Source organism: Colobus angolensis, unplaced genomic scaffold, assembly GCF_000951035.1.
Source record: "Colobus angolensis palliatus isolate OR3802 unplaced genomic scaffold, Cang.pa_1.0 Scaffold136, whole genome shotgun sequence".
NCBI lineage: Eukaryota > Metazoa > Chordata > Mammalia > Primates > Cercopithecidae > Colobus > Colobus angolensis.
Window position 1 is genome coordinate 1,613,657 of NW_012114444.1, and position 18,080 is coordinate 1,631,736.

Here is an 18,080-nt window from a genome sequence, read left to right on the forward strand (position 1 = left end):
CACGCTCCCACACACACTCAAACACAGGGTCACACACTCATAAATGCCACCCAAGCCTGGAGCTGACCTGGCCGAAGCAGAGTCAGCAGCTGTGGCCGAACAGTTCATGGAAGAAGGAGCCAGCACATGGGTGAATGGACGAGCAGGCTCTGCCACCAGCACTCACTCTGTGGCCGAGGAGCCTCCATCCCGCGGTGCATCTTACTCCAGACCGCGGGGCTCCCACAGCTCCTGCACCAAGATGCTGCAGAGCTGCCCCACAGGGTGCGGAGGGCATGCGGGCCTGTCTGCAGCAACAGCAACATGCAGACCCCACCATCCCCTCTGCTGGAGCTGGAGAACAGGCAAACCACCCACAAACTCCCGGACTCCTGACCGTCACGGGTTCCAACATCCGCCTGACGAAATAAAAGCTGGCTGGGGCCAGGCGTGGTGGCTCACGCCTGCAATCCCGGTACTTTAGGAGGCCGAGGCAGGTGGATCACCTGAGGTCAGGAGTTTGCGGCCAGCCTGACCAACGTGGTGAAACCCCATCTCTACTAAAAATACAAACATTAGCCTGGCGTGGTGACAGGCACCTGTAATCCCAGCTACTTGGGAGGCTGAGGCAGGAGAATCTCTTGAACCTGACAGGTAGAGGTTGCAGTGAGCCGAGATCAAGCCACTGCACTCCAATCTGGGGGATAGAGTGAGCCTCTGTCTCCAAAAAATAAATAAAATAAAAATAAAAGGTGCTAAGTGCACACTCATGCTCATAGGTCCATCAGGGGGTGAGCAGGTACATAAAACATGGCTTATCCACACAGTATTTTCTTCAGCCTTAAAAATGAGAAAAATGCTGACACTTGCTGCAAAACGGATAAAACCGGAGGACACTTTGCTGAGTGAAATAAGCCAGACGCAGGCAAACCCAGCATCCCTCCACTCGCACTGGTCCCCAGAGCAGCCACACTTCAGGTCGAGACACAAAGTGGAATGGGGTTGCTGGGGCTGGGGGAGAGCAGCGGGGAGCTAGCGTTTAATTTAGAGCGCTTAGCGTCAGTTTGGGAAGATGAGAAAGTTCTGAAGGCGGAGGGTGGCGGTGGCTGCACAACACGAATGTACCTCATGCCACAGAACTGTGCACTTAAAAATGGCTAAAATGGTGAATTTTGTGTTATGTTGATGTAGGCACAAGGAGGAGGGGAGAGAGGAATGCATTCGCAATGCCCGGACCCCACCTCTGAACTCAGCCGCAGGTCGTTTCCCGGGCGTGGCTTCCCAGTCTCCAGACAGCAACTGCCAAGCTTCTGGAAGCCCCTCTTCCCCTGAGACCCCCAGCGGCGTCCAGCAGGGCCGTCCCTAAGCCTCTGTGGGGGTGATGCTCTAGGCTGTACCCATGGTGCCACAGGATCAGGACTGACCAAAACTGACGGTGCCACAGGGCCAGGGCTGACCGAAACTGACGGTGCCACGGGGCTAGGGCTGTGACCGAAACTGGGGAGATTGTAGGGGAACATTTGTGCTCAAGTGCAAAATTCCACTTTGTCTTTCCACAGCACACCTGGGCTGTCTGACTCCATGGGGGCCCCACATCTTGGGAAAGCTGGGTGGACAGCTGAGAGCAGGGCACATCGCTGTCATCTGAGACACTCAGGACCCCTGCCGGCAAAGGAACCCCAAACCCCAGCCTGGCTCTGCTGCCACACTCATGTCAACACTCCCAGCCTCGGAGTCTGTTCCTGGGGTTCTCCTTTGACCTGGTTCCAACGTGTCAGTAGTTTCCTCAAGAATTAGCTACAAAAAGTCTTTAACATGGTGTTCACTCTTAAAAAACAAAGGTGTTAAATAAAGCAACAGTCTTCTTTTTGAATAGTTTAATAGTTGCTATTTAAATAAGGCTTTGGCGTGCTTTTCCACATTTTTAGGTTTTTTTCTTTATGTGTACACCTTGCAAGATGTATCATTAACTCATGAAACCACCAGCTCCTCAGGCAATGAAAAGGGAGGTAGAAAGAACGCCAGAGGCCAGGCGCGGTGGCTCACGCCTGTAATCCCAGCACTTTGGGAGGCTGAGGCGGGCAGATCACAAGGTCAGGAGAACAAGGCCATCCTGGCTAACACTGTGAAACCCCGTCTCTACTAAAAAATACAAAACAAAATTAGCTGGGCGTGATGGCGGCGCCTGTAGTCCCAGCTACTCGGGAGGCTGAGGCAGGATGAAGCAGGAGAATGGCGTGAACCCGGGAGGCGGAGCTTGCAGTGAGCCCAGATAGCGCCACTCACTCCAGCCTGGGTGACAGAGTGAGACTCCGTCTGAAAAAAAAAGAAAGAGGAAGGAGAGAAAGAAAATAAAAGGAAAGGAAAGAAAAGAAAAGAAAAGAAAAGAATGAGAGAAAGAAAGAGAGAAAGAAAGGAAGGAAGGAAGGGGAAGGGAAGGGAAGGGAAGGGAGGGAGGAAAGAAGGGAGGGAAGGGAAGGAAGGGAAGGAAGGAAGGAAAGGAAGGAAGGAAGGAAGGAAGGAAGGAAGGAAGGAAGGAAGGAAGGAGAAAGAAAGAAAGGAAGGAAGGAAGGAAGGAAGGAAGGAAGGAAGGAAGGAAGGAAGGAAGCCAGAAAGGTGGGTCTGTGTGTTTTGGTACATGGGGCCCGCCCCTGAGGAAGGTGCCAACCGTCCCTGGAGAGCAGAATCACCAGGCCTGGGAAAGCCATGCGGGTTCGAGAACCTGTGCCATGGCCATGCTGGGCAGGGCCCAAGGGGTGCCCAGGCATCTGCCCACTGAGAACACTGTTAGTGCAGAGGGATCCACAGGAGGAGACAGCGGCGCCAGGGTCCCAGAGAAGGGCAAGGGTCTCTAACCTGCCACCCACCCATGCCCTGGGGGTCTCTGTCAGGCTGCTGGGAGACGCAGAGACTCTGAGGTCATGTCTCGAGGGTGGCTACCCGGGGAGGCTGAGCAGAGTCTGGAGACATTTCTGGCTGTTGTCTGACTGGGAGGAGGGAGGGTAGGTGCTGCTGGCAAGGGGTGGGTGGAGGCCAGGGATGCCTTTAAGCATCCTACAGCATACAGGGCGGCTCCCACTACGGAGGACGTCCTGCCAGAGACACAGCAAAGTGGGCTGGGGTTGGGGAGGCTGCAGCCTGGTGCCAGCCTCACATTGGCAGGCGGGCGCTGCAGGAGCCTTGGCGGGACCCACGGCACTGTGGGAGGCTTGGTGGGACCCACGGCACTGTGGGAGGCTTGGCGGGACCCACGGCACTGTGGGAGGCTTGGCGGGACCACGCGGAACAGATCGTGGTGGGAATGAGGCTGCGCCTACTAACAATAACTCCACCCACCCGAACGGCCACAACAGCCTGTGAGGAGGACAGGGCAGAGCCCGCTGGCAGGTGGGGAAACTGAGGCCCACCCCACCCTCCTGCCAGCTGGTGTGGACTCTCCTTAAGGAGCTTCAGGCTCTACAGTGGTTTGTGTTCCTCTCTGCTCATGCATCTGACATGGAGTGACCAAGTCCCACACACTGAGTCCCCTCTGTCCCGGGGCTGCTGGTGCCTGGGTCCTCGGAGAGGCTGTGGGGTTGGCGGCTAGAGGTCCTCGTGGGTGGAGCTCAGGTCCACCCTCTGGGCCTGTCCAAACACCAGGAAGGTGCACAGCCCCAGGTTGCTGATGATGGCCACAAGGTTGAACAGGCAAGTCCAGGAGCCCGTGGTCTCGATCAAGTAGCCGCCCAGACACACACCCACGACACCTGCCCAAGAGAGGCCCAGGCGGGCTGAGCATTCCCGGGCAGCCCAGGCCCCACGCCCACCCTAGGTCCCAGGGTAGTGCCGGGGCAGGGCTGGGGGTCTAGCGCCTGATAGAAGCCTCCACGGTTCCCAGGGCTGAATTCCGTGTCCCAGCTGTGGGTCAGGCTCAGACTTGGAGGGTCTTGGAGGGGCAGAGATCTCAAAGGCCATCCAGGAAATGGCCTGGTGATGAGCCCCCCTTGTCCCGCTGAAGGGGAAATGGGAGCCACAGGCTGGCCCAGGCGAGGCTGAGCTGGAGAAGGAGCCCCCACCATCCAAGGCACTCAGCAGGCCAGGTGGTGCCCGGGGACCCTGGGCTGCCAGGATTGGAACGTATTTGTGAGTCAGGGCAGATGGCGACCCTTGAGCCACCTGCTGCCAGCAAAGTCCAGTGGAACCTGGAAGGCCTGCTCTGGGGTCTGTGCCCTCCCCTGACACCGGGACCCCCTCTGAAGGGAAGCACACCCCCACCCTGCAGCCCCTCACCTGCCAAGGCCCCAGCTGTGTTGGCCACACCTGTGAACAGGCCAGAGTGAGAGAGAATATGGATGGTCAGCGAAAGCCCTCTGGGATCTCCCATGGCCCACCCACCCGGAGGCCCAGGGAGGGCCAAAGCTGGGGTGGGCAAGGTCCTCACCAAACAGAAAGCCGGCGCAGGACGGGGCCAAGTCCTGGATGTTAACGGAAATGCCACTGCGGGGAGGAAAGAGGGTGGTGAGCGGCCCTGGCCACCACCGAGCTCGCGGCCCAGGGCTGTCAAGGGGAAAGTGGGGAAACAAGGTCTAGTGGAGCCACGGGAGGGGCTGGGAGACACTCAGGCCTGCTCCCTGGCCAAAACGTTCCAGCCCTGCACACCACGCCAAGCCGAGCCCCGGCTGCCCGTCTTCATGGAGGACCTGGTGCAGGAAGCGTCTCCTGAGAGTAAAGCACTGTGGGGAAAGCACGTTCGCACCAATCACACACACGTGCTGCTCACTGATGGGAAGTGCTGGTTCCCACAGAACTCCTGTTGAATCTTCAATGCAGTCGCTGCCCAGCAGCTTGGGAAGGGGGTGAAGTGTGAGGAAGAGACTCAGAGAGAGGCGGACAGAGATGCCTCTTCACATGTGCGGGCCTGGGGCATGCAGGCAGCACGGTGGCTCTGGTGGATGGAGCAGCCGGCCCTCACCTGTGGTTGAAGGTCTGGAGGCCGATGGAGGCTGATGCAAAGACCACAGACTCACAGAAGCTGGAGGTGTGGCCCAGGCACAGAGCAAAGACGCTTGAGAGGCCAAGGCCCATGCCCTGCAGGAAAGCACCACTGTGACGGGCAGGCACCCGGCCTGCCTGCAGCTGGGCCCTCTCCTGACTCGGCCGCCCGACAGCTGTCCTGGGCACACTGCACAAGGGTCAGGTCAGCTGGGACCGAAAGCTTCTCTCGGACCAGGACCCCAGAGGAGATCTGGGAGGAGGCCCCAGGAATCAGCCCCGCTCCACAGGAGAGGCCCTGTTCGACGTGGGCAAGCCCAGGCCTGGGCCCAGAGGGGCACAGGATGCTGACCCCAGCCTGCCCCCCGACAGCCGTCTAAACAGCTCCCTCTGGACCCCGGGGCTGGGCGCGTGGAGAGGCCTGGCATTTGCCTGGTCCCAGACATCAGGTGACTTGGGGACACAAGCCTGTGGTCCTGGGAGACCCTGAACAAAGCAGGGATATCCAGAAAGAATGACTGGAATGATTCTCCTACCTGCATGAGCTTCCGCACCGTGATGGCTCTGTAACCTACAGGGGAGGGACGGCTGTGTAACCTACAGGGGAGGGACGCCTCTGTAACCTACAGGGGGAGGCCAAGGAAGGGGCTCCCATTAGGCCTTTCGTGCTGACACCCCAGACGGCGCCCAGAGGGGGTCCCCATCCTGAACAGCTGCAGAGGGGCAGCAGGGGAGGAGGAGGCTTGGGGCTCAAGACAGCTATCCCGTGCTGTGGGCAAAAACGTGCGCACACGCGTGTGTGTGGCACAGCTACGAGGCAGCGCCTGTGCCCTTGGAAGGTTCCCAAGGCGTGGGTCTGGGCAGAAACACAGAAGAACAGCCACCGAGCAGTTACAGAGGTGGGAACAGGCGAGCGGCCCCACTTCCTCTGCTGTTGCAGATTTTCTAGCTTTTCCACAACGTGTGTGTATTCCTTTTTCAATTAGGAAAAACACGAACATTCTAAGAATAGGCATACATGTGTGGAGAGAGCATGTGGGCACGCGTGTGCATCCGCCTGTACCTGTCTGTGAGGACACTGCACTAGGGGAAGAAACACGCAGCCCACTCGGGGCTCATCCCAGCGTGGGTCTGGAGCACATGGAACAAAGACAGAAGCTCTTCCAAAGGTTCAAGGATGTTTGCAACCTCTGACCCCACCAGGTGCCTCCCCAGAGGGTCAGGGGCTGCATCTGGCCCCCAGGGGCGAGCTCCACGGTCACCGTGAGACCAGACCCTCTCACCACAGTCTAACCCCACCCTTTAAGGAGGAGGCCGAGCCTGGAAAGAAGTGCCCCTCTGTCCCAGCTCTCCATGTGCTGAAGCTGCACCCCCAGGAGAGGAGCATCTTGCCCCTTGAAAGTGAGGCGAATCAGGGTGTCGTCCCCAGCCCTGGTCCCCTCCACGGGGCTCACCCTGATTGATGAGATGATCAGAGAGAAACCCGCTGAATAGACTGGCAGGAATCGCCACCAACCAAGGCACCACGTTGAAGATCCAACCCTGCAGGGGGGAGTGTGGCCTCAGAGGGGGCCAGAGCTAGCACCCAGCCGTCTGGAAGAGGATACTCAGGCTGGACAGCCCCCCATGCCCACCGCTGCCCAGGAAAGTTCTCCGCAGGGCCAGCCCTGCTCCTGGGAATGTGCAGCTCTGGAGTCTTGACCACCACCCGGGGGGGCAGCAAGACAACCTCAGAGAAGGAACCGTACTGACCGCAGGTGACCCCTCTGTTCACATCCCGGGTCCTGCCGGCCTCCTCGGGCCCTGAAGTAGGGCTCTGCAGGCCAGCAGGTCACCAGTGAGGGCTGGGAGGGCTGCAGCCACAGCCGGAAGGCACCGAGCGCCCACATCGTTTCCAGCCTCAAACACAGAAACCTGCCCCGAGAATGGACTGGGTCCTCCCCAGAGGAAGAGCCTGGCGGTGCCAGGACCCTCGGAGTCCAGGAGGAGCCGAGGGTTCCACCATCTGCAGGCCAAGGACCCGCGGTGCCTCTTGCAGCTCAAGCCTCGTGCCTTCTGGGCGCTCCTTCACCCTGCAGGAGCCCCCGACTCACCTTGGCGTCGGGGAAGGTCTCCTTGAAGAAGGTGGGCAGCCAGGAGATGAGGACGAAGAAGGAGCAGGCTGCAGAGAGCTGGGAGATGACGGCTGCCCTGCGGGGCCCAACGGTGGACCATGACTCTGGTGCTGCGCAAGCTGGCCCGGCCTGTGGGACCCACCCCGAGAGGCCTCCCCTGGGGGCTAGAGTCCCACCTCTCTGAGCCCTAGTTCCTGCTGGCTCAGGGGCTGTCAGATCCAGCCAGGTTCACACCCCCATGGGCACCGGCCGCTGCTCCAAAGGGTGGCACAGGTCCCAGCTCACCAGACAGCAGGCTTCCGGAAGAGCCGTCTCCAGGGGACTCTGCTGTGCCTGGACACCGGCAGGCCTTGGGCCAGGACTCCCAAGGCCAGGACGAGATCTGAGGGAGCAACGGTTTCAAAGTGATGGCTATCAGAGTGGGAGGCGCCGTCCGTTTCCAAAGGATTGGGGATTGGGGGTGGTTCCAGAGGGGTCAGCAGCCCTTGTCCACACCTCAGGCTGCACACGGCCTCCCGTGGCCTTCCCTACTAGGCACCTAACGGCGCTCTGAACGACCCTCCCCACAGCATCCTCCAGAGCCCCCTCCTGGCCACCCAAAGACTCGGCTGCTCCTGCACCCTGCCTTGACCTGCCCAGCAGGTCTTCCTTGGTGTCTGCCTAGCCCTAGATGGAGCCTTCCAGACCGAATTAGGTGGCAGAGCCGCTGACAGCTCAGCATCTGAGCACTTTGCCTCACTGGTGGATTCTTTGAGAGGTCAAGGCCGCTGTCTCCGGGCTCCTGCTCCAGGCTGCTCAGTGGCTGCCACCAGGGGAGGAGGCACTGGGCAGCCGTGGGTGCCCGGCACTAGCCCACCCGGCCTGCGTTACCTTTTCCACTCAGCAGGTACCTGTACACGTACCACACCCAAAGCAAGGTGAGGCCGCCGGAGAAATAGAAGACGCTCTGCCAGCCGTACCATTCCAGGAGCAGGGAGCCCACTGCCCCGGTCAGCAGCGTCCTGCAAAGACAGGGGGAGCGTGGCCAGGTCCCTCAGCGGCACCCCTGGGGCGAGGAGGGGCCTCTCAGAAACCCCACCTTGGTGCAGGCTGGGCCCCTGGAAAAGAAGGTGTTTTCATCGCCTTCAGAGCGGCAGCTCAGAAGCCCCCGTCCCGGCCTATTTTGTTAAGGACTCCGGACACACGGGGCCAGTAGGGCCAGTCGCGCGGCTGCTGTGGAACTCATGTTGTTTTTCACATCTTGCTTCTCGGCCTTCACATTGGCCTACAATTTGTCATGTGGATCCTTTTCAACTAAAAAGGGCACCGAGGAGGAGACGGTGATGAGCATATACTACAGTGAAACTCCACACGGTGTTTGTGCTTCAAACTTCATTGAGAATAAAATTCAAAAGTATTTCTAGATGCAAAAATACCACGATGGCCAAATCCAACAACCCCCATCCCCTGTCCCCGTGATCTCATGGTCCCAAATAGCTCCTCAGAGGCTCCCTTCTGGGTGCAACCTGGCTGGCAGCCCAGCCCCCATCTGCTGCAGAGACCCCTCTGCTGGCACCTGCGGGAACACTTAACATCATGGCAAAAGGAGGAAGAGAGAGACCCAAAGCGGGGCCTGGCATCCAGATGGGGCCTCCTTCCTCCCGCTGAGCCTCTGTGGGGTGGACACAGCTCCTGGAGCAGCAGGGCTTGGCCTTGGGCGCCAGGACGGGCTGGGGTAGCACTCTTCCTGCCCCTTCCAGTCCACACTTGACCCTCTCTCTGCTCCCCACCTGGGTGCAGTGCAGAAAAACCTCAGGACACCCAGAGAAACCAGGTTTTGGAGAAGTGAGGATTCATTCTTTTAGTAGAAGTATATCCCCTCTGCTTTATCTGAAATTCACATTCCTCTGGGCAGTCTGTTTTTATTGGATGAATCTGGTCACCCTGGGCCTGCCTGGCATCCAGGTTGCCAGCATCACTAGAGGGTCTGGAGCTGCCCAAGGAGTGGGCATTGGGAAGGAGGACCAAGGGGCACAGGGTTACCGCCTTGTGGATGAGGACAAGCCGCCCTCCAGCCAGCTGATAGCCCACCCTGGCCCAGACGCTCCAGGGCTCACAGACCCTCCTGTCGGAGGTGGGGGCCAGCAGAGGGTGGGGACGGCATCTGGCTTCGTTAGCACAGATGAAAGAAAATGAGATGATCTACAGAGCCCAAAAGGCGCCTGCCAGACCCACCTCACCCATGGTGGCCCTGCAGGCCCATGTGGCCCATCCCCCACCCAGGCCAGGGGCCACTTGGCAAGGGGCTCATCTGGTGGCCTCTCCTGGGACCTGTCTGAGGCCAGGACTTACCCAAACTGGGAGCCGGCGCCCACGGTGCTGTAGGTGAAGGCTCGCTCACTGTCCCGCACCTTCTGTGACAGCAGGCTGGTCAGGGCAGGGAAGTAAACCCCTGCAGCAAGTGAAGGGAGAGTCTCTCGGGGTCCATCCAGGGAGGCTCATCCCGGCCCATCTGCTCAGGTTTGGGCTGTGATTCCAGAGGACGTCCGCCTGTCCCTCTCGCTCACCTCTCCCACCCGAGGGACCAGCAGGGCAGGGTTTTTTGTGCCACTGAGGAAACAGACTCCTTTTGGGCGAGGCTCGCTCAGGGTCATGCCACCCGCATAGCTGCGGGAAACACTCCTGCTTCGAAGCCAGCCCTCCCATCCCACAAACACGCACACGCACATGCATATGTGCACACTCTCACCGCCGGCCTCCAGCTGTGCTCTACAGACTCCTGGCACCAACACACACACACGCGGCATGTGCACACGCACGGGTCCACCGGCACACCACTTCTTGGCAGTGCTACACGGTGCTCACATTGACGCAGATACACGCATATGCACGAAGATACACACCTGCACACACAGAAACCTGCCACACGCGTGCACAGACACATCCTTCCCCCAGGAAGCCTGCCTTTCCCTGTTGTATTAACTGAGCTTCCCGCCAGGATTTCTTTTGGACCAAGCGTTCTCGGCCGCTTTAGAAGTTTGGAAACCACCTCACCACCCCATGCAGCCCCACATCCAGAGGGCTCTGAGCCTGGCGTTGTGAGGGGAGGCACCACGGAGCCACTGTGACAACAGAACCTTGTACCCCAAACCCACGGGCCCTGTCTACAAGGCGCTGATGCTACCCTGCAGGAGGGCATCGTCAAACAGACGGCCACACACAGGAAGCGCCTGCCTGGACAGTGCCTGTAACTTTTAATCGCAGAGCGCTCACTCACAGGCTCACGACTCAGAGGCAGGGCCTATCCCTCACTCCCTCGAGGGAGGCTGGGGGCCGCCTGGCGGGGCTCCGTGGGGTTCCCTCCAGAAGTCCAATACCCCACAGCAAGAGCCATAAGTCTTGGGACACCCGGCGTCTCTGCTCTGCCCGAGGACAGCGTGCACAAACATGGCAAAGCCAGCCATAGGTAGTGCCCGTGGTTACCACGCGGCTGCCATTGCTACCCCCCAGACCCCCAGAGTAGGCTTGTGGGCACAGGATGACATCTGACATTGAGACGTGCCAGACTTTGAAGGTTTCTAGAAAACAGAATGTGCCACAGGTGCCAAGTCATCGTAGCACAACAAGCTGGCCCCCGCAGAGGAAGCACAGCTGGAGCTGGCAGCGAGCCCACGGGGTCTGGCTGCCTGCTGGGTCCCCAGAGCTGCCCACGAGGACAGCTGCCTGCCCCAGGGCTGAGGGTCTTCTCAGTGACACCTAGGAGGCATTGGTCAGCCCAGTCTGAGGCAGTGCCACTGTTTTCTTCACAGCTTCAGCCTTAGGACCCTCCTCCCTCAGCCCGAAGACCCTTCAGTAAACAAAGATGAGGCCCCCACCCCCCGCCAGGCCTGTGATTTGTTCCCCTCCAGGTGGTTGCGATTTGTTCGATTTGTTGGTTCCTCCCCTCCTCCTCCAGCTCCTGCAGTGGGACTTGGGCAGTGCCTGGGGAGGTGGTGATGCTGGAGGGGCTGGCTCTGGGATGGGGTCTCACAGTAAACACACAATCCTAAGTCCTCAGTCGCACTCACTGCACCCTCTTCTGAGGGTGGGCCATGCACAGGGCCCGGTGGGCACTGGTGGTAGGGCCCTTGTTCTCATGTGAGACCCTGTGACCATGAGAGTGGCCTCTCTCCTGGGCAGACCCCCTGCCTCTGTTACGGAGAGAGTCCCAGGCAGCACCTTCCAGGCATCACCTTGGGGGGTGAGGGTGTGGAGAGGGAGGAGAAAGAGACCTGGGAGTGAACTCCCCAAAGTCTCTGGACTTGGGGGAGAGGGAGGGCAGAGGTTCTAGGGGAGCCATGGCCAGGGCTCTGAACCTGATGCCGGCTCAGGAAGGTAGGGGGAGTCCTCAGTGGGGAGTCTGGATGGCCCAGGACACTGGGGGAGGAGTAGCCAGGCTGGGAACTGCCAGTGGGTGGGGCAGCCAGGCAGGCTGGGGTGGGGTGGGCAGGCCCCTGCAGGCTGGAGGCCTAGCTGTTTCTCCAGGGGACCTCAGACAAGTAGGGGCCCCCCAAAGCCCCCTTGGCCCCCCACCCACCTTGTTCTCCTGACAATTAAGGCGCTCCAAGCCTCTAGTATTGGAGGCATCATCGGCATACATGTGACCAAAATTCACAAAACCCAGAGTCCCACAGCAGGTCCCTTGCAGCTGGAATCCACCACTGAACTAAGGTGTTTGGTAACAAAATTCAGGGGCAGGAGCAAATTCACTACGCAGGTGTCCCCTGTGATCCTGTGTGTCACTGCAGAGTGTGCTCTTACAGAAGGCACATGCATGGCCACACGTATACCCGCATATGGGCACGCTCACGCACGTACACACGCATATGGGCATGCATACGCACATACACATGGATACGGGCATGCACACACACGCATACAGGCATGCACACCACCTGCACACACACGTGCACACTCACAGGTGTGCATGCACACATATGTACACACATGCACAGCACACACATACATTCACACTGCTTGCACACACGCATCTGCAGGGACATAAGCACTTGCCCATGCACACACACTGGTGTACACATGCATGCAGGCATACCCATACACACACACTTGTACACTACCTGCATGCACGCGTGCACCTGCACACACATCCGTGCACACTCCCCTTGTCTGCCCACCTGGTGCCAGAGAGCGTGAGGGAAGTGCCTGAGCGCCCCTTACCTTGGAGCAAGCCCATGAGGATGCGTGAGAAGGTCATGAAGGCCAGTTGGGCACTGCTCAGCTGAGCGAGCAGCGGGGTGACGGCTGTGATGGAGCCCCAGGCAGAGGCTGACAGCAGGATGACCTTCTCACCCCCAATCCTGGAGGGGAGACAGAAGGCGGTGAGGATGTGGCTGCGCAGGACCAAGGAGCACCACCCTGACTCAGGGCCGCCCTCGAGTGGGTGCTCGGAGATGGGCCTGGCCTGTCTGCCTCTACAGGGCCTGCCTGCTCATGACCCCAGAGCTGCCTCGTGAGGAGACCAGGTACTCCAGGGGAGCCGCCTGCCTCCTCTGCCTGCAGGGCCCTGGGGCCTTGCTGCGCCTGGCCTCTCCCCTCCCAGCTCCCATCTTCCTCCAGGTGTCTTCTGCCCAAATTTATCCACCAAGCTCCTTCCCTGGGAGTTGCATCCTCTGTATGCAGCAGCACAGCCAGCCCACTGGCCTCTGGTGGCCCCAGTGGAGCAGCCCCCACTAGTCTGGAGACGGGGAAGGGGGCAGTTACCGGTCCCCGAGGTGGCCGCCCACAACCTGCGTCAGGCAGTAGCCCCAGAAGAAGCTGCTGAGTAGGATGCCGGCCTCCTTCTTGTTCCAGCCAAAGTCCTGGCTCATGGAGACAGTGCAGATGGGCATGCTGGAGCGGGTGCAGTACAGCAGGCATGTGCCCAGCAGCAGCGTCCCTGTCCATGCCTGGCACTCGGGCCTGAGGGAGAGGAGATGGTCAGGCCCTGGGGAGGCCCCACGGCCCTGCTGCTTCGAGTTCGTCACTCAGAGACCTCCCCCCGAGCTGGGGGATGTGGAACTGAATGGGGACACCTTCGATGGAAGGCAACTTGGCAAAAGCATTCAAATGCCTACTCACACCTGTCTGCTGAGCCCTGGGAGGACACAGGCAGCCAGAAATGAGGCACAGTGACGGCTGGGAGCAGCCGAGTGGCCAGCACTCAGGCAGGTCACAGCAACAACTCATCCCCACAAAAGGTGCCTGGGCTGGGCTCTGCTTATTCCCCACGACGGGCGACCAGGCCACCAGGTCCCCAAAGCCGAGGACCAGCAGCACGTGGTGCCACATTCTCAAGCCTCCCTCGGCCCAGGCAGGCACCAGGCAGGCACCAGGCAGGAATGACAGCTGAGAGCCCACTGACTGTGGGGGTGGGGTGTGGTGGGCAAGGGGCCCCCAGAGCGGCCAGGTTGAGGCAGCACAGGAGGTCCTAGCTGAGAACCTCAAGGCAGGTGGGGCTGGGTGGCCAGGAGAGGACACAGTGCCAGGGGGACGGTTGGCCCCTTGGAGGAAGCTGGGCAGGGGTGAGGCCTTCCCAGCCAGGGCCTCTGAATTCTGCACATGGCTCCTGGCTCCTGTGCAAATGAGGCTCCTTGGCTGCTGTTGTCCCTGATTAAAGAGAGTTATAGGGAAGCTCCATCCCTGGGTCCTGTGGTTGAGCCAAAGGCACCCGTTGGGGGTGAGCTGGGAGGCTGCTGGGGTGTGCAGATGTGTGAGGAGAGGTGCACGGGCTGCAGGGCCATGGGGGTCAGCAGGACTCAGAGCAGCATACAGTGCTGGACATGGACAGTCTGCTAGATACGCAGATTTCTCTCTGTGCCCTGAGATGGATGGGGGCACTGAGTGGGGCCCCAGATGGGGAGGTCGCCTGGGGGAACTCGGTTTGGAACTTGCTGAGTCAGATGCTGGAGAGAGGGCTTGGGCAGGGTCAGCACTGGATCGGCAGTGACTCTCACAGAGGAGGGAAGGGCCTGGGAGAAAGGATTCCCCCATCCCTGCCTCGAGCTGGGGGAGGGGAATTAGAGGATTTCCCACTGGCCACTTCCGATTTTTGTGAAGCAGGTGAGGAGGGCCCCTGAGAGTACGGGCTGTCAGGAGGGCAACAAGGACAAACAGCCACTGCGAGGTAGGGGTAGGGGCCAGGTCCTGATGGCACGCTGGGTGCTGGTCACCCCTGGGAGGCCAGGTCTGCACAGTGGGGAGGGGAAGCTGATGCCAGGGTCCAGCCAGGGCTCCAAGCCTGGAGCCTGAGTCCTGGCCAGCGAACCAAAGGGGTTCAAGGTATTAGTGCTGGGAGTCTTGATGAAGGGCAGGACTGAGGACCGGCAGGCCAAGGAGAGAAGGTCAAGGGTGAGGGCCAGGGTGCCATATGGACAGCCCCTGTGGACTTCAAAGTCACCCAAGAGAATGGCAGGAGTCAGCTGAGGAGGCTGCAGCCAGGAGCCAAGAGCCAGCATCGCCAGGGATAGGGGACATCCAGGAGGAGGAGGCCGCATGGGCCTCAAAGAGAACAGGGGAGAGGGTGACCAGCAGACGAGTTGGACACTGGAGAGTCTCACCCTACCCTTCCCAAAAGGTCCTGTCTGCCCGTGCGGGGAGCCGGCTGCACTTGGGAGGTGTGCTCCCGAGAACCTGCCAGAGTGGACGAGGGTGTGCCGTGGACAGAGGGGTAGGTATCTGGCCTTCCTGGTGCTCTCTGCAAGTCTGTGCCTGGACGCTTCCCACAGCAGAAAAGACCACCAAGTCAGGCACTTGTTGGTCTTGACCATGACCTTGACCTTGACCATGCCTGAGGTCAGAGCCAGGCCGGCCAGCTCACACTCCCAGTCCTGGTGAGGGAGGCCCAGTGAGATCTTCGAGGCAAGAAGAGCTCGCTCCAACACCTCCGCTCTGCCAGAGGCTGTCCCGCTCCAGCCCCTCCCCACATCAGGGCCAACCATTAACCCCTGAAGTCTGGAGAAAGTCGTGTGCGAGGAAGTGCTGTCTGTCCTGGAACTTAGCTGTGAGTGTGGTTTCGCCAGCATCATTTGCAGCTTCCACTCTGGGACAACTGGCTTGCCCCATATCTGGCTGTGGCCTGGGTCTGGGGACTAGGTCTGCTCCCTGGGTTACCACAGGACACAGTCCTCACTGCCAGCCCGCCTAACCCAGTACAGCCCTGGCCTCCATGCCCTGCCCTGGCATGGTTGATACCCGCAGCCCTGTTATTTATCTGGCCCCAGGCTCTCTGTAAACAGTTTGCATTGACTTAATGCAGGAGGCTTGCAGAAGGGACATGGGGGCCCCACTATTAACTTTCCACTAAAAGTCACACAGTCCAAAGGTGCCTTTAAAAAGGAGCTTTAGGGCCAGGTACAGTGGCTTATGCCTGTAATCCCAGCACTTTGGGAGGCGGAGGTGGGCAGATCACTTGAGCCCAAGAGTTCAAGACCAGCCTGGGAAACATAGGGAGGTCCCCGGCTCCACAAAAAGAAAAAAAACACAACTTTAAAAATTAGCCAGGGCCGGGCATGGTGGCTCACATCTGTAATCCCAGAACTTGGGGAGGCTGAGGAGTGTGGATCACAAGGTCAGGAGTTCAAGACCAGCCTGGCCCACATGGTGAAACTCCGTCTCTACTAAAAATACAAAAAGTAGCCGGGCGTGATGGCAGGTGCCTGTAATCCCAGCTACTCCGGAGGCTGAGGCAGGAGAATCACTTGAACCTGGGAGGCGGAGGTTGCAGTGAGCTGAGATCAAACCACTGAACTTCAGCCTGGGCGATAGAGCAAGTCTCCATCTAGTGAGACTCCATCTCAAAAAAACAAAAACAAAAACGAAACAAAACAAACAAAAAACAATTAGCTGAGTGGCTGAGTGTGGTGGTGTGCACCTGTGGCCCCAGCTGGGAGGTGAAGTAGGAGGATCACTTGAGTCCAGGAGGTCAAGGTTGCAGTGAGCCAAGATTGCACCATTGCATTGTAGCCTGGGTGACAGAGATTCCGTCTTGAAAAAAAAAAGCGGGGCGGGGTGGGGGGGGGAAGGTGAGAGACCTGTGTCCAGGTGGCACCTGCCCCGCACTGTCTGGCTGTTAGCTAGAAATGGCAGAAAGCTCAGTGGCACTGATTCTCACCCCCATTGAGGCCAGCCCAGTACTGAGAACACAGAGCCACTCCCTGACCTCCTTGGAAGGAAGAAGTCAAGCATAGCCCTTCCAGGCAAGCAATCTACCCTATGCTGCAGGCAGCAGCCACAGCCCCTTCTCTGAGCTGGGCAGGTGGTGCTGGCCAGGCGGGCACAAGGGCACCCTCCACAGACGCTGGGAAGACAAGGATGTCAGGCTGGAGAGGATGACCCATACAGTCAGCTGCCTGAGGGCTCACTAGGACTTCAAGCCCGGAATCCTCCATCCTGCTGGGGGCGCAGGAGGTGGGGGGGGGGGGTGGTGGTGGTGGTGGTGCCAAGAACCGGAAAGCTTTGGGCAGCCTGAACAGCTTCCTCCCACCACTCTGCACTCCCTGAGCCCAGCAGGCTGCTTCCTGTGAACTTTCTAGAGCAAATGGCCCCTGTGCAGAAGCAGCATCCACGGCTGAGCAAACAGGTGGTCACATGGCCCCTGATTCAGAAAAGGGAACTGTGCCGGGGCCAGGCCAGGAGAGCAGCAAGCTGGAGAGGACACTCGAGTGTGGGTGCCACCTCTCCAGCTCTGTTCTCGCCTGGCCCAGCCTCCATGATGTGGCTGCAGGAGGGAGGGCTCTTGCCCCCGCGGAGGGCTAGGAAAACGCGTGGGCGTGGCAGGCTTGACCCACAGGCCCCTCCAGAATCCTTGGCGCTACCCAATAAGGGCCTGCAAAGGAAGTTGCCAGAGCTGTGGCAAGGGTTCTTTTTGAAACATCCAGCCGGGAGGGACGCAGTGAAGGCGGAGCCACTCAAACCGCCAGTGAGGAAGCCCCGCCAGTGAGGAAGCCCCGAAGCCCCGGGGAGCTGGCCCTGCCTGGCAGGCCTGGATGAACGTGGGTGGGGGAGGAGGAAGAGAGCAAGGGGCAGGCCCTCCCCTCCAATTGGCGCCTGGCAGGGAGACTCTTGGGCTGTGATCTGGGCTGCCAGCTTTTCCCATGCAGCCAGCGCTCCCTTCATCTGGGTGCCGACGTCCGATGGTGGCACTGCCCCTTTGGGCCTTCCTGCAACTCTTCCCAGCACTTCCAGGGTCCTCAGCCATCATAGAGCTGGGAACTGGTGAGGCCAGAAGGTGCCATTACCTTGCCATGGTCAGGGTAGGTACTCTGGGGACTCAGTGCAGGCAGGAGACTGCTCTGGAACCCACAGGGCCTGAGTCTAGGCCCAGGGTCCAGCCACTTGAGGGCTCAGCCCAAGACCCAGAGCAAGGGGGTTCAGCAGTGTGGGGGCTGCTCTCAGGAGCTCCCTGGCAGAGGCCCTCCCCAGCTGGCCAATGGCCCGCGGTCACCATCTCACCCGGTTTCTGAGGCATCACCTGCCCAGGGAGCCTCCTACAGGCAGCAGTGCTGGTGGCCAGGCAACCTGCCTAGGCCCTGCTTCTCCCCACCACCAAATGCTCTGAGAGCTGAAGCCAGCAGGGAGCTCGTCCCCAGCACACAGCTGGCACATGGTGGCAGGACCCACCGTCCAGCTGCAGGCTCCAGCTCGTGCCCCATACCCAGCCTCCTGTCTCGGCACCTGCCTGTCGGGGTCATGCACACACAGGGTGGTCCCACCTGGCGGGGGCTATGCCTCCTGACCATCCAGGACAATGCTCCTGGCCTGGGGAACATGGCCCTGCCTGGAAGAGCCCCAGGAACACTGGCTGGGATAGGGCACTTGCCAGGTCCGGTCCTGGAATCTGATGGCAGGAAGGACAGGGCACTCACTTCCTTCCACCTCCCAAAAGGAACACAGGAAGCCCCAAAGCCAGAGGAGCCCGCCCAGCTCAGCGCTCCCCGCCTAGCATCGTCCCACCCAGCAGCATCTCAGCTCCCTCCCCACAGCCCCGCCCCAACTGCTCTC

The 18,080-nt window shown here is 59.9% G+C and overlaps 1 protein-coding gene across 1 annotated transcript; it reads right to left on the reverse strand.

The window, feature by feature from the left end:
* Positions 1–3,378: 3,378 nt before the first annotated feature.
* Positions 3,379–17,325, reverse strand: SLC17A9 (solute carrier family 17 (vesicular nucleotide transporter), member 9). Its single transcript, XM_011934543.1, has 13 exons — positions 17,318–17,325; positions 12,804–13,001; positions 12,261–12,400; positions 9,396–9,495; positions 7,935–8,065; positions 7,350–7,446; positions 7,044–7,140; positions 6,405–6,492; positions 5,487–5,521; positions 4,931–5,046; positions 4,400–4,455; positions 4,249–4,278; positions 3,379–3,725 (listed from the first exon to the last, which is right to left on the reverse strand). The coding sequence occupies exons 1-13, from the start codon at positions 17,323–17,325 to the stop codon at positions 3,562–3,564; spliced, it is 1,260 nt and encodes a 419-aa protein (XP_011789933.1). The 3' UTR covers positions 3,379–3,561.
* Positions 17,326–18,080: the final 755 nt, after the last annotated feature.

Coding starts and splice junctions, on each gene's coding strand:
- SLC17A9 (XM_011934543.1), bottom strand. Junction 7,141..7,349: donor TTCCGGAAGCCTGCTGTCTG/GTGAGCTGGGAC, acceptor TGGGCCCCGCAG/GGCAGCCGTCATCTCCCAGC. Junction 6,493..7,043: donor AGACCTTCCCCGACGCCAAG/GTGAGTCGGGGG, acceptor TCCCCCCTGCAG/GGTTGGATCTTCAACGTGGT.